The sequence below is a fragment of the Onychomys torridus genome, chromosome 12 (genome assembly GCF_903995425.1).
Source record: "Onychomys torridus chromosome 12, mOncTor1.1, whole genome shotgun sequence".
Classification (NCBI taxonomy): domain Eukaryota; kingdom Metazoa; phylum Chordata; class Mammalia; order Rodentia; family Cricetidae; genus Onychomys; species Onychomys torridus.
In genome coordinates, this window is record NC_050454.1 from 10,176,528 (window position 1) to 10,200,509 (window position 23,982).

Here is a 23,982-nt window from a genome sequence, read left to right on the forward strand (position 1 = left end):
GAACTTCTGGAGCATAGTTAGGATTACCTTAGAGGTTACATGGGCACTTTAAGATGAAGGCCTTAGCTCTGAATTATTGAAGTCCCAGGACTGCGTAGTAAGTACTGTGTGTCCTAATAGGAAAATTTGTTATTTACTTACAGACATTCTGCATGCTTTAGTCATATTTTAAGAAAGGAATCCTGGAGAGTTCAAACTGACATATAATGTGTTAGAATAGTAAATATATTACACACTGAATTTTCCAGGAATGGATATGATCTTAAAGATACAGCTACTGACATTAAATAAGATGCTGGGATGTCATTAACATGTAACCATCTTTTCTAGCATAGTAATTGACTGACTTTTTAGAAATACACTTTATAAAATCCAGTATTATGGTATTGTGCAATTTTTGGTGAAAGTATTATGTTTACTTTGGTTATTTCAACGGACTCAAACAAAAATGGGGAAAACATACAGTTGAATCCCCTAACTCAAAGGTGAGGAATCTGTGGAATCATAATGTGGAATTTAAAGAGTGGATTGGTGTTAAGATGAGAGCAAAGGAGTTGCAGAGGCAGGAGGTGAGAGGAAGAAAGAGAACTTGGATGTTTGTGTCCATGGCTTTCCCATAGAGAGAGGTAAAGGTCAGAGAGAACACAGGAGCTGTAAGCCAGTTCTTTAAGGCTGTTCAAGGTAGGAAAGCTCTAAGCCAGGAAGCACTTAAGAGGTCTGGTGACTTGAACATATAGTAGTGCAGGTGGGAAAGAGTCTTGAGGTATTTGAAAGGTGACACAGGAAGTAGAATTGACAGATTCGTGGCTGGATATATAAGTGATAAAGAAGAATGGTTTGTTTGTTTTTTTTACATCCAGCCATGCTACCTCATCGTTAAATAATATGTCTTCTCATAATCTTCCTTTTGTGGTGACTGAACAGCCAGCTGAACGTTCACAAAGTTCAGAGGACTAGGAGAATGCCCTCTGCCTTGTCAGCAGGAGTCTCTCTGCTCTTGCTGGGTTGTGGTTACACTCCACATGGACCTAATTATAGCAGGGGACTCTGGGTTTTCTTCTTGTTGGATTTTATTTTGGGTTTACCTTGTATTCTGTAACAGTAGAATTTATTTCAGTGGAAGCCAAATAAATACTTTCTTGAGATTTTAAATACTTTCATAGTGGAAATGGTTGTCTTTCCTTATTTAGAGATCTAATTCTTAAAGAACACTTGAAAAGGCAGAATTTTCAGCTTAAGTTTGCATCCTTTATATTATTGTCTTAGCCATGAAGTGCTGAAGCATCATACATGGTGATATCCCATATCTCTATGCTTTGTGATGTGTTTTGCTAAATTGTAAAAATTATTCAAAAAGTTTTTACCTTGGACTCCAGTAAACACGTACAGTGTATGTTAGGGCTAAGTTAATGAACACATGAAAATACACAATGATACAGATGATTATTCAAGACCTGTAGCCACAGTGAAAAGGTACTGGAAACCCAGTAGACCAGCTGAGAGCTGAGACAGCGCCGTGAGTGTAGAGTATCTAGGACCCACCTTCTCTGCTAGTAGGAATGTAAACCACTGAGGTATTTTAGAAAAGAATGATAGCTTTAAAAACTGCCATATGTTCACCCACTCCACTCTTAGATATGTCCCCACAGAGGGGAAAAGCATGCATCCTTCTAAAGATTTGTGACAGAGTGGTCACGGCAGCTTTGTCTGTAATAGCCAACAACTAGAAACAGTGCATGGCCATCAACGGTAGATTATATACAATTGATGGTGCTTAGCAATAAAGGGAAGGAAAACAGCAATACACCACAGATTCCAAAATAAGTATGTACAAGTAATTGTAATAACAGCAAATAGAGTGGTTATAGATCTGATGAGAGGTGTTTATCTTGATTCCTGTGATTCACAGATGTATACATATCCCAAATTTGTCAACCCTTCAAATATGTGTAGTTTATTACCATACTTAAATCAAGCTATTTTTAACTTGTTTCCTGAAACTTCAATTTTAGGGAGGAAATCCTTCAGCAGACTCTGTGGGAAAGAGTGTCAACTCACGTGATTGAGAACATCTACCTTCCGGCCGCACAGACCATGAATTCAGGAACATTTAACACCACAGTGGACATCAAGCTGAAACAGTGGACTGACAAGCAGCTTCCTAATAAAGCAGTAGAGGTTAGGATATAATTTAATTAAATGGGTAAGAAGCGTTGTGTGGAGGGAATCGGTGTGTGGATTGTGGCCTTATTTCCCTGGCAGTCACTGTCTTTCTCAACCTAACACTTCCTGTATGCTCTGCACCTGCCTCTGTTGGAGCTAACCTGGATATGTTCTCAGTTGCTGCTAACATAAAAGTTTGCTAATCAGGATGCTGTTTGCCTTCCAAAGATAACATTTACTAAGACCAGCAAAACTGGCTTGACGGTGACATATTTTGAACGTCTATGAATTGAGCTTCTGTAAGGAGTATCTTCAAATGGACTAAATGTTACCATTTTTACATTTTCTCCAGGACCCTATAACATTTGCATATGCATTGAGTTAGGGTCCTGCTAGTTTTGACTAGGAATTATTTACAAAATTAAAGCAGTTTGAAGAATCCGTTTCTGCCCTGAGGCATCTTGCCCCAACCCTGTGAAAACTGATAGCCGCCCTACTTGCTCAGCCTTCCTGCAGCTTCCTCTGAGAAGCTGACTTGACAGTGTTACCCACCTGCCAGGGTTGCCATCAGGATTAGGTGAGTTATGTACTTAGGTAACACTTGGCGCATCCAAAAGAGCTGCTCAGGATTATCAACATTAGCCACATTTGTCCTGCACTCTAGCTGAGAGCCAGTGTGTCCTGGATTCTGAGAGATGCTCAACAGCATGTGGTCAGTACTAAGTGTGATTTTATTCTGCATACCTGCCTTGGAAGTGGTATTGGCTCCTTCTGTCCGGCCCCAGCCTGGCCTCTGCACCACAGTCTTCACCTTCCTGGGCCCATTTCCAGCAGCCCTGCAGCCTCTGCCTGTGTTGCACGCTGCTGGACCACTTACCACGAAAAGAACTGGAGAGCTGTGCCGCCTGTCAGTCTCTAGTTCTTACCCTGTTCTGGGTGTGTCCTGGCCTGAGACATTTGCATAGTCAAAGCTTCCAGCAGTGAAACTAGTCTTTGTGACCCCTGGAATTGTGTCTTCCTGCTTTCTGCCCTGGGGTTTATATTGGGGAAGGAGTGGAGCTGATGAGGATAGACAGCTAGTAGGTTCATTCCCATCCCATGCGGGCATAAAGGTGCATGCCTATAAGCCTAGCTCAAGGGAGGCGAACTAACGCGGGGGATTGCCTTCAAGTTCACCACAGAACAAAACAAAAACCACCTCACCCCACCATCTATGTGCACTGAAATTACTTTTGTCCTGTGCTCTTCTTTCCACGGTTGACATTGAATAAAAGTTAGCTGAGTAATACTTTGCAGTACTTGGAGCTTTTGATATGAATGTTTGCTTGCAGGCAGAGCTATAAAGACAATTGGCTCAGTGAGTAAGCACTGAAATTTAGTGTAGTGTGGCAGCAGCACGCAGACAGACATGTTGAAATAAGTCAAGTCAATGTGTTGGCAGACCCAGGGTGTAGGACTGGCCTAAAGAAGCCAATCCTGCTCGGCTCAGCGAGTGCGTCCTCTGGGGATGTGAGTTGATTATTTCCAGTTGCTCTCAAGCACTGAAGGTGCAGATGTATTTGTGAGGTCTCAGTTTTTAAAGTTGGCAGCTTTCTTTTTTTGTAGCAGGACCTCTATATGTCACCCTGTCTGTCCTGAATCTCACTGTGTACACCAGGCTGGCCTTGAGCTCACAGAGATCCACCTGCCTCCCCGTCCGGAGTGATAGGGTTAAAGGCCTAAGACAGTCCCCAGCTGTGTGTGCCCTTTTATTAGTGTGCATGCATCCATCAGTGAACTTGCATTTCCTGATCAGCTGCTGTATCACATCTGTTTGCTTTCATGTTATTTTCTCATGTTGCATATTAATTAACGGTAAGCAGTCTAAATACAGCTTTTTTCTTTTATACCTAGGTGGCTTGGGAGACGCTCCAAGAGGAATTTTCCCGCTTCATGACGGAACCCAAAGGAAAGGAGCACGACGACATATTTGACAAACTCAAGGAGGCCGTGAAGGAGGAGAGCATCAAACGGCACAAGTGGAATGACTTTGCAGAGGATAGCTTGGTACGCCCCGGCCTGGGTAGAGCTTGCGCCTCTGTCTGTCCATCAGGACGCCAGCAGCATCACTTTTACAGGGTGTCCCAAACTGACTCTCACGGAGTTCTGTGTGACTGCAATGGAAAGTAATAGATTTATGATTTGTAACCCGCCCTCAACAGTCCTCTGGCTCTTCTAAAATAACTCTCTGTCCTTTTTCTCTTGACCTCCATTTCTGAAGAAAAGTCCAGTTGTGCAGTGAGCAGGTCCCCAGACATTTCCACGAATTGCCATCTATTAGTTATTTGGGACTGTCTGTAGATAGCTTGGTGTAAAATCATAGCACTACCTATCATGGATTGAAGGTCTGCTGGGGGCCAGAACAGCCCTTAAGCATTTTGTAAGCATTGTTTGGTTGACCTTATATGTGCTAGGCAAAGCCTCTGTCACCGAGCTGTATCCTCAACCTCTTTTGCTTTAAATAGGGTCTTGTTAAATTGCCCAGGATGACCTTGAGTCTGTGACCCCGGCAATCCTTGAATGGTCAATTCTGCCTACACCTCCTGGATAGCTGGGTTATGGGCTTGACCCACTGAGCCCAAAGCTTGATTGACTTCTGAAGCAGTTGTGTTAGTGAGGTTTTGTTGCTGGGTCAGACACCCGAGTGATAGGAAGGAAAGGTTTACTTGGGTATATCTCCATTTGTGGGTAGTTTGGTTCCATTGCTGTTGGCCTGTGGAGCGAGGTTCTGAAAGGCAGGCATGGTGGAACAAAGCTGCTCGTTCATGATAGCCAAGCGCAGGGCAGAGGACAGCCTTCAGAGGAACTCCCACAGCAGCCTGCTTTCCTCCCCAGGCCCCACCATCCAGTGACCCCGAAGGTATTTAGTCACCAATGGATTCATTCATTGAGGAGTGAGCGCCCTCATGATCCAGTCACCTCTCAGTAGGACCAACATCAGGGGCCAAGCCTTTTGTGACACTTCAGGACAGACAGCCGCAGTGCTGTCATGCTCATTGGCAGAGCTGGATTCACCACCTGCTCTCACTCCTCCTGGCTCCATAGTCAAGCCTTCATTGGTTGGCCCTTCTGCTAGCAGGGCCAGGGCAAGGGGAACTGTTGAAAGGACTGGACCATTTCTAGAAAGGAACGAGCTCACGGTGCACTGTTTGTAATTATAATTCATTCTGAGAAATAGTTGTCTTTGTATTTAAAAACCGTATCCTTACTGCATTGCCTGGAAGGCTGGGTTTCTAAAAGAAGGGACACTTTCATCCATTCACTCAAGAGTTAAAATTTAGAAACCAGTTTTTAATTATAAAGATAATAGCTAATATTTATGATTGACAAAGTGTCTGAGCCTTTGCCGTGTCGCTGTATTTCTGTTAACAACAAGAAAATGGCTAATAATCTCTGTTTTAAAATATTTCTGCATAGTTAAGATGGCAGTAAATAAATAAATAAATGCAGACAGATATTAGGGTTCTAGCTCTTATTTATTTAGTCAAATGTACTATTTACGTTCTTCTGCCATCCCCCTCAATTAGCTCCTGAATCTAGCCACAGGAGACCCCACTTTCTTTGTTCAGATAAAACTGACAGGTGTACCCAGATAGAAGGGGCTTCTGCGTTCCTATGGAATAACTTGCTCTTATGTGGTTATTTGTTATGTTCAATATTTACTAAGTCACCAGCTTAAATAAAATGACTGACATGTGGGAACACAAATTAAATTAGCTTTTTCTGCCCTAACCATTTCAGAGGGTCATTCAGCACAATGCTTTGGAAGACCGGTCCATATCAGACAAGCAGCAGTGGGATGCAGCCATTTACTTTATGGAAGAGGCACTTCAAGCTCGGCTCAAGGATAGTAAGTAGGGACTTAAGGTCTGGAGTCGTAAGCATTGTAAAATCCAATCAGTGGGCCAACAAGATAGCTCACTGAGTAAAGCAATTGCCATGAAAGCTGAGAACCTGGGTTGGACCCCGGAACCCATGGTGGAAGCAGAGAGATGCCTGCCAGTTGTCCCCTGACCTCCACCCCAGCACTTGCAGACTCACGCACATGCCATGTGTACTGTGGAGCCCACAGAGGTTTCCTACTGAGATCTGAGCTTGCTTTACCCAGCAGCGCTGCCTAAGGGGATGGCTGGACCACTGGCATAGTTACCAGCTGTTTGGAAGGGTCTCCACTTTACTGTTCGGTGTGCTTTGATCTACCAAGGGGGAGGTCTTTTGCTCTGCCCCTTGGCATTGTTATAAAAAGCCCTTTTGAAGAGACAGAAGGGGCTGTGGATTTTTATCTGGGTCCTCCCGAAGCTGTCCTATGTTTCTGTCTGTCTCCTCTCCTCTATCTTTCTATCTAAAAGTTTCTTATCCCTCTCTCCTCCTCATAGGAACCCTTAAAAAGGTGGGAGCTGGCCTCCCACAGATGGTGCTGTGAGCAGGGGACTTAAGTTCAGGGACCCCCCACAATTTACATATATAATAAGTTAATTTTAATATATAGCTAACACTTCAAAGTCTTTGTCCTAAATACAGTTGAATATTTAATTGTGGGATTTTTTATTTTTTATGAGTTGCTTTGTGGCTAATAAAGAGAATAATTAGGCTTGACAGTGGATACTTACATTTATTCCTTACACAGAGGAATTCTGTAAACAATTATACTTTTCATATATTTTGAGCACATAGTTGTCATACTTTTGCCATACTAATCATATAATTGTTTATTTTAATTAATTTCATATTAATACAGCATTTAGAAATAATTAAAAATTCATGAACATTATTAGTTATAATGTATAGCCTTGGGAATGATAAAATTCCTTCTGAACTCACTTTTATCTTTCTTCTAGCTGAAAATGCTATTGAAAACATGATAGGCCCAGACTGGAAAAAGAGGTGGTTGTACTGGAAGAATCGGACCCAAGAGCAGGTAGGAACAAAAACATCTCCATTCTCATGGTGGCATTTTGTCCATGGTTTAGTTTGCTTTGCAGTTTGGTTTTCTGTAGCCCAGGCTAGCCTTGACTCAGAGAGCATCTCCTTCAGCCTCTTGCTGAGATCACAGGCTTGTGCTAGCCCATCTGCCTGCATCCTGTCCATTTAGGTTCCAGTGTTAACAGTCGTGGGGCTGGGGAAGAGGACTCTGTGGGTAAGAGCTCTTGCTGCGAAAGCAAGGGACCTGAGTTCAGATCCCAGGGCCCCAAAGAAGCCCAGCATGGCTGCATGAGCACCTGTAGCCACGGTGCTCTGGGGGTGGAGCCAGGAGGATCTCTGGGGCCACTGGCTGCCAGCCTAGCTCCAAGTTCACTGGGAAAGCCTGTCGAAGGGACAAGGTGAAGAGTGGCAGCCCAGGGTGCCTGATGTCCTCCTCTGACCTCTGTGTGTGTCCACGGGTGCCAGCAACCACACGTATCCACCAGGACCACACACACATACTCACATGTGCACATGCGTGGGCATGCACACACGCACATGTTCATATGTATACACAGTCTTCTCACGGCTCTAGAACATTCTTCAGAATTTTAGTTGCCTAAACCTTTTTAAAATATAATGAATGTTTAATTAAAAATATTAAAAAAATCAATAAACTGTGCTTCCCTGTGGTTCACCATTCCATTCATTTCTGTCCCGGACTGAGGTTCAAAACAGAGTAGTTGGGCTGGAGAGGTGGCTGGTGGGTAAGAGTGCTTGCTGCTCTTATGGAGGACATGGGTTTGGTCAGGTCCCAGGACTCCAGGACAGTTCACACCCACCACAAACACTGGCCTCTGAGGGCACCTCATGGTGCACATACATACATGCAGGCAAATCACCCATGCACAAAATAAAATAAATAAAATCTCTTTAAGTAAAGAATAGTCATGAACAAAAAACATGAAACCAAATCAAATATATATGACAATTGTGCTTAGGAAGAATACTGATTTTTATATATGTATATGTTTATCTATGTATGTGTGTGTGTGTGTGTGTGTGTGTGTGTAGTTTATTATCTCTGAGTTTTTCTGTTGGAAGTTCATTCAAACAGTTTTGCCTTTTTGTAGTAGCTTGTTAAAATGCACACAAAGTAAATATGAAAATTCAGGTGGAAAGTATGATAGAACTCATCCTTTAGTAAATATTGAATGAGCACTTCAGAACAAAATGTCAAAGCTAAGTATAAAGAACTTTATAAATGGGTAAATTGTAGAAAAATGTATGTCACTTCCATACTCACCCCTTTCACTCCTTAGAACTCCTTTTTTTTTTTTTTTTTTTTTTTTTTGCTTTTTTGAGACAGGGTTTCTCTGTGTAGTTTTGGTGTCTGTCCTGGATCTCACTCTGTAGCTCAGGCTGGCCTCAAACTCACAGAGATCCTCCTGGCTCTGCCTCCCGAGTGCTGGGATTAAAGGCGTGCACCACCTCCTGGCCCCTTTGAACTCTTACAGCTTCTTTTCCTGTGAATGTCAGTCTCATCCTTCAGTTCATAAAGGGAAGTGCATAAATAGAATAGAGAATCAAAATAATGTAAATGAATGAAATAATAAGAAAAGGAGGTGGTATCCGGTCCACTTGCTGTTGTTTCCTGTGTTCCTTGAATCTACTTAATTAGCAAAAAGGATACTAAACATGGGAAAATTCGGAGGTAAAGAAAATAAAGCACTCCCGAAGAACATAACCTTATTCCCATGTTTTTCTTTACATTTAGATAAAGTTAGTGAGGTACATGATCAGTGCCCTATTTTCTCCCAGGCCCTCACTCCTTGTTTCCAGTAGATAAGTGAGCTGACCCTAAGTCAGCAGCGCATGTGTCTGCCACACAGATGGGCTGAGAAACGGTCTGTCCAAAAGACCTTGTGGGTCTCCATCAGAGCTCTCTGGAAGAGACACTGAGTAGAAGCAGCTGGTATATGGCAGCTAAAGTCAACGTAGGTCTAGAAGCCTCCAGAGCAACACTCCAGTGACGAGTGCTTTCCTCAGCAGCTCCTGGTAAATAGGCTCTAACCAAACAGACAACTCCTGCTCACGAGTTGTTTTTCTCCAGAATCCGTTTAAGAGAAGTACCAACTGCATCTTAAGGTCATTGCAAAGGATCTGTACCCCTAGAAGAGGAATCTGGGCGCCCTCCTAGATGAGCCTTCACCCCCGTCCCAACCCCAGGCTTGGGGCAGCGTACGTGAGATTCAGGCTGACAGTTTAGATATGGGGAAGGACTCCAGAATCATCTGGAGTTGGTGTGTCAGATTTGCTTTCTCCTTTCAGATAGTGACTGACTGGAGTTCTCTTCCCTAATCTTTCTATCCGTCCACTCCCAGCTGAAAACTGCTCATGTGTGCCTCTTACCTAGAAGATACAGTGAGGACCATGTTTCAGGTCATCCCCAGGTCAGTTTAGTTAGCTGTGTATAGTTCCTTCTGCCTTCCGGAGTGATAGGACTTAGCAAGAAAAGAAATGTATAAAGATGAGAAACCCAGGGGCATGGGGAGATAGCTCAGTGGTTAAGAGTGCTTGCTACTCCTCCAGAGTTCAGTTCCCAGAATCCATGTCCTTCTTCTGGCCTCTAGTTTCTCAAGTGCCAAGCTTGGACTGTCTAAAGAGCCTTCTTGTACCTTTAAAGGGTGTTCACAATGAAACCAAGAATGAATTGGAGAAGATGCTGAAGTGTAACGAGGAACACCCAGCTTATCTTGCAAGCGATGAGATTACCACAGTCCGGAAGAACCTGGAATCTCGAGGGGTCGAAGTGGATCCAAGTTTGGTAAGAAATACCATATAGGAGTTGGGGATTAGCTCAGGGGTAGATTGCTTGCCTAGCAAGCACAAGGCCCTGGGATCAGTCCTCAGTGCTGGGGGGGGGGGGGGGGGCGGGGGACACCACTGACAGCCAGCTGTGGTGACGGATGCAATACTTGGAATGTGGAAGCAGGAGTTCAGGATCATCCTCAGCTATGACAAAGTGAGGCTGAGATAGCCCAGACTACAAGAGACTCTGTCTTGGAAAAAGAAAAAGGGTAGAGTATGCTCCTTCTAAATCAGTGTTCCTTACAGTAAGTAGTCCTTCCTCTAATGAGCTGTCTAGAGATCTAAGTGCTGAGTCCTACTGTGATCATGTGCACATTTACTGGTATAATTACAGTCATTTTGATTATATGAAGAAAAGCAATTTTTATTTCAGTTTGCTTCTTAAAGGGTAACTAGAAAAATTAAGATTTAGAAAATTAGGTTTACATAAGTCATGATAGCAATTCCTGCAGAAAGGATAGAAGGCATCTAGACCTTTGTCTAGCTCTGTTTTATAGTTTTAGAGTACAACAGCTAACTTTTGTCTAAATATGGCCCACTTATATAGAAAAATATTTGTGTGTGTTGGGGGAGTGTACTTGTATTGTTTTTTGGAAAGGGTTGTTTATTTGTTTTAGACATGTCTCACTATATAGCTTTGACTGACCTGGAACTCAGTATGTAGGCCAAGCTGGCCACAAACTCACAAAGACCCACCTGCCTCTTCCTCCCAAGTGCTGTGCCAGGATTAAATGGGGCATGCTACCATTCCCAGCAGCATAGGTGATGTTTATAGTGTTTACAGTCAATGTAGCTCAGTTAGATATAAGTAGATTAGGGGGAAACATGCATTTTCAATTTTTTATTGAATTTGATAAGACCTTTGGATCCAATCTCATTTCTCTGATTCCTGATGGGAGAACAGTCTACACATTTGGCCATCTTTTTTCTTAGCTTCATAAAACTTACTTTGCAGCACAATTTTAAAACAATTACTGGATCTATGTTTCCCGCTGCTTGGAAGTTAAAATGTAGGGGCCTGAAAACCTTTAAAGGTTAGCTTAGGGGCTGGAGAGGTAGCTCCAGCAGTTAAGAGCACTTGTTCTCACAGATGGCCTGGGTCTGGTTCCCATCCCCCGACGTGTTCACCATCTAAACCATCTAAACTCCAGTTCCAGAGTAACTGATGGCCTCTTGAGGCACTGCACCCGTGTGGTGCTCTGACAGACATGGCAGCAGAGCAGAGCACCCAGGAAAACCCAATGAAAGAAAAATTAATCTAGTAAAGAAAACAGCCTGAAAACCTTCCAGGCACATGACTACTTCTAAATACCACCTGCTTTTATGTTTCTGTTTGTACTTTAAATTCTGCCTGACGTCAGAACAGGAAAACTGGGAAGAACCTAAATGCTTAAGCTGCTGTACATGTAACATTTTCTATAAACTGAAATGAAACTTCTAGTTGGATGCAGATCCAACTTGTCTACGTGATCCTAACTCTAATTAATAAAATGCCAGTCAGCCATGCACGGTGAGTTCAAGGCCAGCCTGGTCTACAGAGCAAGTTCCAAGACAGCCAGGGCTACACAGAGAAACCCTGTCTCAACAAAGAAAAGGGGAATAAAAACAAAGGCCATGCATGATTCAAAAGGGGAAAATCAAAATGCTCTAAAACCTGAAACTTTTTCCACTCTGACTTGATATCACAAGAAAATTCTTCATGGGACTGGTTGTATTCAAAATCCAGGCACACTATTGTAGTGCATAAAATTACTTTTAGACGACGTGTGTAAGGCATATATAAACATAAGTGAATTTTGTTTTAGACCTTTATCCCACCTCCAAGGTGTATATGTAAATATCTCAAAACCATTCCACCCAAAAATCCCATCTGCAAACAGGCCTGTCCATGTATGTTGGCCAGAGATACTCAAGCTTTGTTTGCTGTGGCACTTTTAATTCTAAGACACTTAAGTTAATGCAGTAGGGATTCTCTCTTGGAAGTAGAGTGGAACAAGTTGCTGCTTTCTGCAGGCAAGAACATCTGAGTTTTTCTTCTAGTGATACTTTGTTTAGTCCCGGCTGTAAGGCTGCCATAGCGGCCAAGAACATGAGCTGTCAGGAGATGTGGATTCTCACAGAGTTCCGCTGTATTGCTAGTACTGCTCCCTTAGTAATTGATAATTGGAGTCTCACTTTCTTCATCTGTCCAATGGGATCGGTACTTGTTCTGCCTCCTAGCATTATGATTGTTACTAGATGTGATGAGCATTACATACTCTGACAGACCATAGCGCCACAGTGGCGGGGCGGGACACTGTTGTGGTGACAGTGTGGCAATAGAAAGGATTGCTTTCTGACTGTTGACATTGGTGGGCATGGTCTGAGACCAGCTCCCGGGTCCTAACGTGGCCCTTAGACCAGGCTTTCAAACTCCTCTCCCCTGGGTTTTCCACTGCTAGCTGCGGAAAGATCATCCCTTACCAACCTACTCTGCGGTGATGTGCAGCTGTAGCTACCATGCTTGCTTAGAACTTGGTAGATTTGGAAGTGTGGAAACCGGTAAATCTGATACCTGACTTGAAAAGTGATGTAAGTGGATTAAAATGGTTGCTAGATAAGAATGTTGCTATGGCTTTCAGTTAACTTTTAAAAGTAAATTTTGTATATAACAAACTACTCAGTGGTCAACATCTATCATAATGCTTTGGTTTTTCTTTTCTCATTTTAGATTAAGGATACTTGGCATCAAGTTTATAGAAGACATTTCTTAAAAACAGCTCTAAATCATTGTAACCTTTGTCGAAGAGGGTTTTATTACTACCAGAGGCATTTTATAGATTCTGAGGTGAGGTTTCACAAAGCATAAGAAGTCACTTTTAGCTTCTATGTGTTGTTGAAAGATGGTCAAAAGTAAACTTAGCTTTACTATTCACTTTAAGCCCTTGAGCATCTGGGAGAAAAGAATGTGTAACTTACAAAGAATAACCTTGTATCTTTTCAGAGATTTACCAGTTTAGGAATAACTGACTTCCACGTGTATCATCAGAGGCAAGGGAAAGGGGGCAGTCATGTGTACCCCAGAGTGATTTGAAGCATTTTTATGTTTTTCTATAAGGGGAGGATGTGTGTAGAGCATAGCCAACCACATGTGTGGTGGGGGCCATATAGCAGCACTACTTTATTATGTATTTTTTATCTGTCATAATTCTCACATCACTGGACTCTTGAACTAGTTCTAGTAGTGGACATGGCTCTCACACCTTTTAAAGTAACCCCTAGGTGGCAGCAGACTGATGCCTTTCGAGCACTTTCTTACAAACAGGAGTTCTTTAAAATAGCCCTTGCAGAAGCTCTGCTAATCTGTGCTGTTATTAAATTGAAGCTTCTAACTGTTTCTCTGGTTTACTTCAGCTCAAAGGAAACATGTATGTGTTACTAGATAAGCGCTGATATCTTTACTAGAGTTCTGTGTGTTTAGTGAAAGCTTTGGTTTAACTTTGCATCTGATCTTAACTGTTTACCGCTTTAGCTGGAATGCAATGACGTGGTCCTCTTCTGGCGGATACAGCGTATGCTGGCCATCACTGCCAACACATTAAGACAGCAACTTACAAACACTGAAGGTAAGGCAACTCCTGAAACACAGATTGAACTAGAAACCTCAGGATCGTAATTTGCTTTAAAATATTAATAAAATAGAAATTACAATTAGAAAATGGTAGGGATAAGAGATACTATGTATCTGCTTCCATTAGATAAAAATTATGATAAAGAGAGTGGCGTCCTGAGCATTGGTCTGTGTTTTTGGAGTCTGTGTGTCTATTAAGCACTATGGCTTAAGAACATGTGGTCCTCAGAATATGGGTCAGGTTTGTGTGGACAAATGCACCAGGAAATGAGAAATGTGAGTTCAAGTGTAGAGCTAACATGACGATACAGAGTTTTCACTGTATGCGGGATTTTTCATTCAATGCATTCATAAAAACAGTGCTCTTCTGGGTTTTTATTTGCTTTGAACAGTTAGGCGACTAGAGAAAAACGTTAAAGAGGTATTAGAAGATTTTGCTGAAGACAGTGAGAAGAAGATTAAATTGCTGACTGGCAAACGGGTTCAGCTGGCTGAAGACCTCAGTAAGTACTTACTTCCTCCCACCCCTGCTTCCTGGGTCCCCATTCCCATGTCTCTGCACCCATTTAATCTCAAGTTTAAAAAAAGTTACAGCTCCCTAGGAAGAACTTGTTTTCTTCTGAAGTGTTAAAATGCGACATTGACCTAAAAATCTTATCACTTCCAAATTCTTGAATATGTGTTTCCTAGGAATCAAGATTGTTCTCCTAGCAAGACCCAAAGTCAGAATGTCACTGTATCTAATCCTTAGACTCATTCATCTCTTACTCAGTATTGTCCTGCCATCCCACAGTGTTCCAGGCTCATTCATTCTTTCCTTCTTTTAAAGAATGGTATTTAGAAATCAAGGTCTGAGAACTAGATACGCTTGTTATGTGAGTTCCCAGACCTTCTCAGTAGAAAGATGTGTGTGTGTACGTGTGTGTGCGAGCACACGTATGTGTGTGCACACAGATGCACATTCACGCGCATACCCATTCCTAACTGTGTGTATCTATCAAAGACTGAAGATAATGCTGATGCTTCCAAGTTGTACCCAGTTCTGTCAGGTTTGTTCTTGGCTGTGCTCTTTCCCATACTTGTAACTCCTGACAGGGAGAAACCAGCTTCTAGACTCCTTAACATAGTTACTTATTTTGATCAGTCCTCGTGATGTATGACCAAACTTTTTGCTGCCCCTTCCTCACAAAAAACGGTCTTTTCATCCAGCTTGGACTCTTGGCTATCCTATACCAGATCGCCACCACAGTGCCTCACACCCTGTGCCAATGCACTTTTTTTACCTTGCAGGCTGGGACATCCCGTTACAGACTGCTCTTCCCCAAGGAGTTCTCTCACCCAGCTCGTGCTCTGACCTTTGTGTCCAGGACTCCCCATTTTGTCCTTCCCAGTTCTCTCCCTCCCCATCTCTGTGAGCCCTCTCCCCTGAAGCCAGAGCAGGCTTTGTCCCGCTAGCAGTCCAGCACCCTGCAGCAGGTTACCCCACACAGATCTGCATCATGGGAGCAGGCTGTCAACATCCTATCAGCCCCAGTTGGGCATTGCATCTGTATCATCCCGCCTACAGCCTTGCTTGTTTGAAGCATGGTTGGTTCTTAAATGCTGATAAGGTCCTAGCATGAAGACTTGCTTGGATTTTTGAGAGTCCGCGGTGATCAGAGAAGCATGAACATTACATACAACTGTTGGTAATCAGGGCTCTGTCAGAGTCTACCTTATGTCATAAGCACCCCTTCTCTGAGCTTATGAACCTGTTTCCTTTCAGAGTGTACTTAACTCGGTGTGCTCTCTGGCGTGAAAGAGCACGAACACTGAACGGGCAGAAGCTTCTCCAGTTTGGGAACACTTTGTAAGCTGAGTCTAGTTCTGCCGTCAGTCACGACCATGTCAGGAAGCAGGCAGGGTTTTCAGTTTTGTGCCATGCTGCAGCGCCGCGCTCCCTTTCTCGTCTGCACCACCTCATCCTGTTTGCTCTTTCTGCTGTGAGCTCCCATTGCTTTCTCTGGCTCTCTTGCTTTCTTCTCTCTTTACTTTTTAAACGAGTCTCCTTTATTTCCCTGTCTGCCCTGTTTGTGCTGCTGCAGAAGGCCCGTGTCCTACATAGGGGCCTCAGAGCCCCCGTTACTGCAAGATGCCTGCGATTCACAGGGAAGTCCCGTGCTGTCCGCACTGTTACAGGAAAAGGCTTGTCCTTGTCACAGGGTGTACAATGTCTGTGTCCCGCAGGACCAGCTATTAGACTGTGACTTACTTCAGTGAGTTTTACCAGCTTCTACATTTCTAAGTGACAGAAAAGTAATGTGGGTTTTCATGACTTGTAATAGAGCCTGTACAGTTACCCATTACTCTCCAGTTGTAATTTGATTATTTAAAGAAAGTACACAGTAACTCAGATCTGTGCTCTGTCAAGCTAAGTTCCATGTTCTGGTAGTTTTCCTAAGAAAGCAGTCATATGAAGTGATTTGTGACTTCTGCGCAAATAGAGTTATGGTGTTAATGTTCCAAATAATGTTTTTAAAAGCAGGGGTTTCACCCATGACTCCACTTCATCAGTCACACTAAGGGAGATGAGCCATGACTACCCTTTAGTTTAGAGTTCTGAAAATGCCTTTTCCTCACTGTTGCTCTTCGGTCTAAGGATTGGGAATATGGTCGTAGATGCTTCCAGCCAGACTGCTCTCTAGGTTTATTAGTCACAGCTATATTGTAGTGAACAAGGTCTCTGGTATTGCAGATGCATTTAAGATATAGTGTGGAGCAGTCGGGATTTAACTCTTAAGTACAAAACTGTAAAGAATGGTGTCACATAGAATTTACTAAAATGTTGGTGACATCCAGTTTCGCCAGTCGTAAATTTACCTGTCTTTCACTCATCACTTTGGATACTCACCAACTGATGGTTCATTAAAGTGCGTTTGTAAGTAGTGCAGTATTCTCTCACCATTTGCTATCATCCTCTACCGAAGTAAAGCAGTGAAACTGCAGTTAGGAAGAATGAAGAAATGGGAATAAAGCCCACTTCTTGTGTGAGGAGGCTTGTTGAAAGAAGCCAAGACCCTGGACACACAGTAGTTTCCATAGCTGGAACGTGGGAAGGACAGGATGAGCCTGGACCACTTTGGAGTAAGAAGTAAGGATGTGGTTGAAGTGTGGCGTGTCTGTGTCACGTGACACCAGCACTGTTTGATCTGCAGCTGGCTAGACCTCAGGATATTGAAATAGTGACAAATTGTAGCTTATTGAGTGAAACACAGATCCATGAGTTAGGAATTATATCGGGAGGGAATGCAAGTAGTGGTGAAGAATAGAATATTCTCAAAATATCTCAATAGAAAATAACCTATTCAGGGACTGGAGAGATGGCTCAGAGGTTAAGAGCACTGACTGCTCTTCCAGAGGTCCTGAGTTCAATTCCCAGCACCCACATGGCAGCTAACAACTGTCTGTAACTGTAAGATCTGACACTTTCACACAGACATGCATATAGGCAGAACACCAATGCACATACAATAAAAATAATAAATTATTTTTAAAAAAGAAAAGAAAAAAGAAAATACCTAATCAAAAATTGTGATCAAAGAAAATACCTATTAATTTTTAAAGTGAAAAGTAACTGTCATGGAGAAACTGAGCAGTCACCACATGAATCATATGTTCAAATCAAAATCCTATGCGACTGTATGGAGTGCACTGAGACGCATTACTTTAGTGTGACAGGGCATCAGACAAAGCCAAGGTCAAGAGTCCTCTGCAGAACGAGTACCTGGCCTGCAGTTGTTAATGCATCAGAGCCATCAGAGCCGAGACAAGACTAAAGAAGTAGTCCACACTGAGAGTAACCAGAGGACCAGACATACTGAGTCTGTTCCAAAGCGTCAGCAGGCAGGCAGAGAGTCAGGCTGGTGTGTCTTAGAAGTACTACGTCCGTGTAGGTTTCTACGACCTCATTATTCGGTTGTGGTCATTTAAGGAAATGCCCTCACTTCCAGCTAGTTTACAGCAACATTTAGATGTGGAGAAGCCTCGTAACAGTAAATGTTTTTGAGAGATAAGCAGTTTGTAGTGTGGTTACAGCCTTTCTGTGAGCCAGGTGGTTTGTTTTTTGATGAAACAGGAAAAGAAAGTTAGTTTCCAGCTAAAAAGATCAGTATCATGTGAAAATACATTACAGAAAGTGAGACTCCAAGACATAGTCTGTGAAGATGTCAAAAGACTGAATACCTCATGGAGCACTGAATGAGATACACAGCTTGTCTTCCTACCTCACCTCTTACTCACAGTGTCTCCCCACAGTGTATAAACAGCCGCTATGACCTTCGTGAGAACCTTGATTCTGTGTAAAAGTTCAACAGATTGTTATAGTGTCTAAATGCAGTACCAACTGTGAAGGTAGCTATTTGGATTACCTATGAAATTTTTAGTAGTATGCCCATCTATTGAAATGGAGAGAGTTCTGTTAAAATACCTTCTATGGCATGGCAACAGTTGTCCCTTCTATAATGTTTGACTTTAGGATTGTTACCATATAAAATAAGAGTGCTTACATTTTGAGATTTGTTGTTTTGTTTTTTCCACCTTGGAAACTGAGTATCTGGGCAATAGTAATAATGAGAAAGTTTCATCAGTACAGGGCGAAATTCTTTTACTTAACTTCTGTCCACTGAAACCCAAACTATACTTTGTTGGTTTTTGGTTTGGTTTGGTTTGGTTTTTTGTTGTTGTTTGTTTGTTTGTTTTTTCTTTTTGAGACAGGATTTCTCTGTGCAGCTCTGGCTGTCCTGGATTTCGCTCTGTAGACCAGACTTGCCTCGAACTCACAGAGATCCTCCTGCCTCTGCCTCCCAGTGCTGGGATTAAAGGCGTGAGCCACCAGGCTCCAGGTTATTCTTTTGATTCCTTGTGTATTCAGAGTCAGCAAAGAATTAAAGAGATATTTGCAGTCATTTAGACAGATTGTTCTGAGAAAGGATTCTTTTCCCATTTATATTATAAACTTCTTTCTGGCTCTCTAATAAAACATGAAGTTAGTTGTTTATGGATGTAAACTGATACTTGTGCACTTGCCTTAGGCCAGAAAACTGTTTTCCATAAGTTCTCACCAGAGTCTCCACTGCAGCCTTTTGAAGTAGATAGCTATTTTTACAGATTACAAAATGTGTGTGCGTGTGTGTGTGTGGGTGTGTGTGTGTACTCTTTGTATTAGGATGTGTACATAGTAGCTTGCCCTCCGTCCTTCCTGTCATGTAAGAAGCTTTGGAACCACAGCTTTCACTCTGTGAAAACATCTGGCTAAAGGACACCAACATGCATCTTTCTATGACGTGTAAACTGTCTCCAGACTGCCAGATCCCACTATAATCAGAGTTGCCCAAAATCTAGATCTTACCCCTGAGCTGGTCCCAAACTCGCTATGTATCTAGAATGACTTTGAACTCAACTTGCGATTTGCTCTCGCCTTCTAAGTACTTGATTAAGGGTTCCAGGCCCAAAACACCAGGGCTTCTCCCATGCTCATCAGACTCTCCCAACTGAACCCCAGCCCCAGGCCCTAAACTAAGAGCTCTTCAGTGTGCTTGTGTTCATACCTGAGCTAGGAGATATACCGACCCTTTAAACTTTAACTGGCTGTCCTTCTAACTTTGTGGGTTTTGTTGAACAGAACTGAGAGTGTTGAAATGTTCTCCACCAAGATTCTGTGCATTCCTTCTCATTTACCACTATAAATATAAAATAAGAAGTATGTGGAATATAAAAACAATAATGAACTCTGGCTGTCATTGTGCAGACTTATTGTAATGGTATAGCTGAATGACCTTCATGTTAAAAGCAGTAAAATCAAAGTGGCTGTTAATTTAGAATTTTGCAATATCCCCTCTCCCCGCCCCCAGTTAATCTGCTCTGCTGACTGCCTCCATCCTACACGAGGTGGCAACAGCTGGCCTTTTTACCAGAGCTCAGAGGGATTAGAGAGCAGGAGAGCAGCAGCGTGCTCGGCCTCTTGCCTCTGTTGACTGTTCTTTATTGTTTGATGCCTGAGCATCTCCCAGACAGCAAGCAATTGTTACTGGAAACTTGGAGTTTGTTTCTCTTGAGCGGATACAATGCTGTTCGGGCTCCTCTTTGTGTTTCTTCACATTCCCAGTCTCCTCTTATCCGCCATCCTGTGCTTTCTCTTGATAATTAGAAAAGAGCAAAGATACAATCTTTGTGTCTTAGGTTGTGTGACATTCACTGGTGACGCTAACCCTTGGCCGTAGAGACTGCAGATACAAGGAAGAGTTTTGTCTCTGAATTACCAGGTATTTAGCAACATAAGTCATGTTTACTATGAGAACTCTGTTCGTTGTGGTTAATATTATTTAATGACAGAAAACATGTATTCATTCATTTTTCTAAATTATGACAAAAAAGAAAGCAACAGAAGTACCTAAGACTTCATTTGCAAACCCAAGGTTAGAAATTTATCAAAGCTGCCTAGTTGTACAAAGATGCTTTCAATGACTCAAACACTGTCCTGATTTATAGGCTGACTGTAAGAATTTTTTCACATTTTATTAAAATCTGAATTAAAAAGCAGGTCGGACATAGCTAATATAGCTATAACACAGCGTGGTTAGCTGGAATGTTTTTATTCTAGTGTATCTAGAAAGAAAAATGTCAGGTAAGCTTGAGATTTAGTTTCTGTTGATTGTTTTCTGTTTCTAATCTGGCTGGTGCCTGCTGCTGTCACAGATGAGATCAGTAGTCCTGAAAAAGTGGGGTAAACACCATCCCACCAAGTACTGTACTCTGAATGTGGAACCTAAGTGGCCTGAAAGGAAAGTTCTCTGTGACTCTTCACCACTGTCACTTCCTTCCCCGCCCCATGTATTCTGGAGATTTCTTCTATTCACAGCAAGACAATGTTCTCTTCATTAGTTCTCCATCGTATGTGACTGTCAGAAATGTGTTAAGGCCTTTGAGCTAGAGATGTGGCAGAATGTCTGCTTTCCTTCTGCAGACTTAACAGAGGTAGTCAGCTTTAACACATTTTAAAGAAGAGGATATGAGTTTTAGGTACCTAGGTCCCGGGGGAAAAAAAAAAAAAGAGGGGACTGGAGAGCTGGCTCCTCATTGCTCTTGCAAAGGTCCCAGGTTCAGTTCCCAGGACTCACCGCAAGCAGCTCACAACTGCCTGTAAGCTCCAGGAGATCCAACACCCTCTTCTGGCCTCTGTAGGCACCAGACACACAGCGGTGTGCACACAGACATGCAGGCACTCAGACATACACTAAAATCAAAAGAAATAAATCTTTTAAAAAAGAAAGAGAAAGGTGAGGTCCAATCAGAATAATAGGGAAGAGCACGTGAGCAGTCAGGACTAGACCTCCTGGCCTCCTTTCTCTCTCAGCCCTCTTGCTGTTTCTTCGGCCCCAGTCCAGTTTCATCTTTCCTTTCATTTTCCTTCTTACATCTTCTTCTAGGTCATTATCCTTTGACCTAAACCAATATTTTTCCTCCTCCCTGCTTACTTGCCTTCCCTCAGTGATTAAAAGCATACTCAGCTACTGCCACAGATGTCTAATTGAGCAGAAAGAATACTGCCTTCCCACTGTATAACAGTAAGTCAGCCAAAAGAATCATTTAAAGAAAATATTCTCGGGTCTGTTATGATTGCCCCACCCTAGCAGAATGATTTGGTTCATTTATGACTGCTGTCGCCTGTGTTATAGCTCACACGGTCAGTGAATGCTTGATCACGATCTTAATACTGACTTTCATTAGCCCTTCTCTAGACTTCAAAGGGGGAGGAGACTGGAGGTGCCAGAGACCTTTCTTCTCTGTCTCGCCAGAAGCTCTGGTTTCATCCCTTGCGAGCAGCTCACATTTGCTGTATTCACTCTGGTACCCACACCTCCCTTCCTCCTTGTAGTCTGGCTCCCACTGTATGGAAACCACTGATTTATAGGCCCCCAATGATTTCCTAATAGCCAGCCCATCCAGTTCACATACAAAAAAAATTAATAATTTCTAACATTAAGAATTTAAGTTTATTGAAACACATTTTCAGGTGTTTTGAAATGGTAATTTCTAGATATATGTATATTTGTAAAAAGGAAAGATTAATACTTTTTACTACAGAATAAACATTTCTGTTTTATGTTACTGGTAACTCTTGAAACCGTCTTTTCTGGATAAAAGTCAGTGCTTTTGTAAGTTCTGCCGTTGTGAAAGTATTCCTTATACTAAGGTTAACTAGACCATCTGAGGGAAAACAGTAAAGAATTTATTTTTACCTGGAGTTTGCATGCACGAGGCGGGCTCTGCTTTGTGTTCTAGCCAAAAACGGCTGGAGTTGACAAAGAATAAAGTGACCCTGAGGAAGAGACCTCTGGTGTGAGAAGCAGTTATTTACACACAGTTCCTGGGTGAGGCCTCCGGGGTGTGCTTTCCCATTACTGATGAGGACATGCACACGCAAACTGAGTCTTTGGATGAAAGTACACTTTTCATGGCCCAGTTCTATTTTTTAAGGTCACGATTGAGGAATAAATTGGAGTATAATTAAAAGGATATTTATTTTATATTGTATAGGCTGCTATGTTCAACACTGTTAGCAAATATCTCCTTTATTGCTTTAAATGCAGTTTTTAATTATTATAAATATTTAAAAATTATAGTTTACAATTCATTATTATGAGATTATGATTCTAAATGAGAATAAAAACAATGTTACTTGCAATAATCTATGAATTGAGGATTTTTGTTTGTTATGTTTTAAGACAGTCACTATATAGCTCTTAACTGGCCTGGAACTCAGAAATCTGCCTGCCTCTGTCCTCCAACCCCAAGTGATGAGATTAAAGGTGTGCATAACCACACCAACGTATTTTATCACTTTAGAGCAGTGGTTCTCAGCCTTCCTAATGCTGCGACCCTTGAATCTGGTTCCTCATGTTGTAGTGACCCCTAACCAGAAAATTATTTTCATTGTTACTTCATGATGGTAATTTTGCTACTGTTATGAATCATAATGTAATTATTTTTTAGATAAAGGGTCTCCAAAGGGGCCACGACCCACAGGTTGACAACCATTGCTTTAAAGGAAGTTCTATTTATATTATTATGGAAGCCAGTGTACATATTTAGAACTAGAAATTTGGGGTTTTTTTCCCTCTCCTTCTAATAATGCTTACCATTTCCTTAATGAGCAATATTAGAATGAAATAATATATTTAAAGTTGGGGTTAAACTTTTTCAAAATTTCTTTTAAAGATTTTTTATCATTTTATTTCATGTATATGAATGTTTTACCTACATTATGTTAGTGCAGTATATGCATGCCTCGTGCCTGAGTATATGCTGACCTCTGGAAGGGCAGCCAGTGCTCTTAACCTCTAAGCCATTTCTTCAGCCCTACCTTTTCAAATTTTATGTTTTTGTGTGTTCTCTCCAATTCCAAAATGCGAAAAACAGAACCTAGTAGTGGGAATGCAAATCTAATCACACTATAATCTGCTGGCTTATGAAAGAACATAAAAAATAAAGTTAAGCAAGCCATGAACAGATACTGTGAAAAAGAGAGCACGATGGGAAATAGGTCCACTGCAGACACCTACACCAGTGTGCGGGAGATGCACTGCTGCTTTTTTTTTCTTTTTCTTTTTCTTTTTCTTTTTTTTTTTTTTTTTTTTCTTTTGGTTTTTTGAGACAAGGTCTCACTATGCGTTCTGGGCTGGCCTGGAATTCATAGAGATCCACCTACCTCTGCCTCTGAGTGCTAGGATTAAAGGTGTTAGCCACCCTGTTCAGTGTAAAGCACAATTCTTGGAGTAGGTGAAGATATCGATCGGTTAAGGCCAAAAGAATTTTGATATTTTACTATCATATATTTCTAAACTTTTCCTCCCAATGATTACAGTACAACATTCCCTTAAAATTTTCAGCATCTGAATTATCCTACTATGGGAATGGTGAAATCTAGACATGATACGATGATATTTCTCCAGATAAGGTCTCCATGTAGTATTACCCGGAGATGTTGCATAGGCCGGTGTGAGAAATGGCTGGCCTCCATTGTTGAAGTCAGAGTGTTCTTGTAGTCTGTTTTCTGAGCCGTCTGACTTGTCCCGTGGGAACGTACTGAAGCATTGCTTTGAAGGTCACTTTAGGGAGATTGTTCTCTCACTGTTACCTTCCATAGTCCATTTTAATTCCTTATACATCTCTTTGATCTGTTCCAGTTTTAATATTTTGAATTGTAGAAGAATGTTGCTATTTTTTACTTCACCTAAGTGAGTGAAATAAATTCTTGCCCCCTTTCTGGGACAGGAATTCAAGATTGCTTTGTTTTATTTTGTTTTTAATCCTTTATCTCCTCTTTTTTGCAAAACTTCTTACTCTGAGCTGTGTACACA

General features: G+C 42.0%; 1 protein-coding gene across 4 annotated transcripts in view; it reads left to right on the plus strand.

The window, feature by feature from the left end:
• Positions 1-23,982, plus strand: part of Opa1 (OPA1 mitochondrial dynamin like GTPase) — a 74,191-nt gene that overhangs the window by 38,702 nt on the left and 11,507 nt on the right. For all 4 annotated transcript variants that reach the window (XM_036203482.1, XM_036203483.1, XM_036203480.1 and 1 more), the window contains 8 exons: positions 2,013-2,178; positions 4,057-4,209; positions 5,944-6,052; positions 7,041-7,120; positions 9,791-9,931; positions 12,686-12,802; positions 13,487-13,580; positions 13,978-14,088. In XM_036203482.1, the coding sequence (XP_036059375.1) occupies positions 2,013-2,178; positions 4,057-4,209; positions 5,944-6,052; positions 7,041-7,120; positions 9,791-9,931; positions 12,686-12,802; positions 13,487-13,580; positions 13,978-14,088 (971 nt within the window). The remainder of the gene's footprint in view (positions 1-2,012; positions 2,179-4,056; positions 4,210-5,943; positions 6,053-7,040; positions 7,121-9,790; positions 9,932-12,685; positions 12,803-13,486; positions 13,581-13,977; positions 14,089-23,982) is intronic.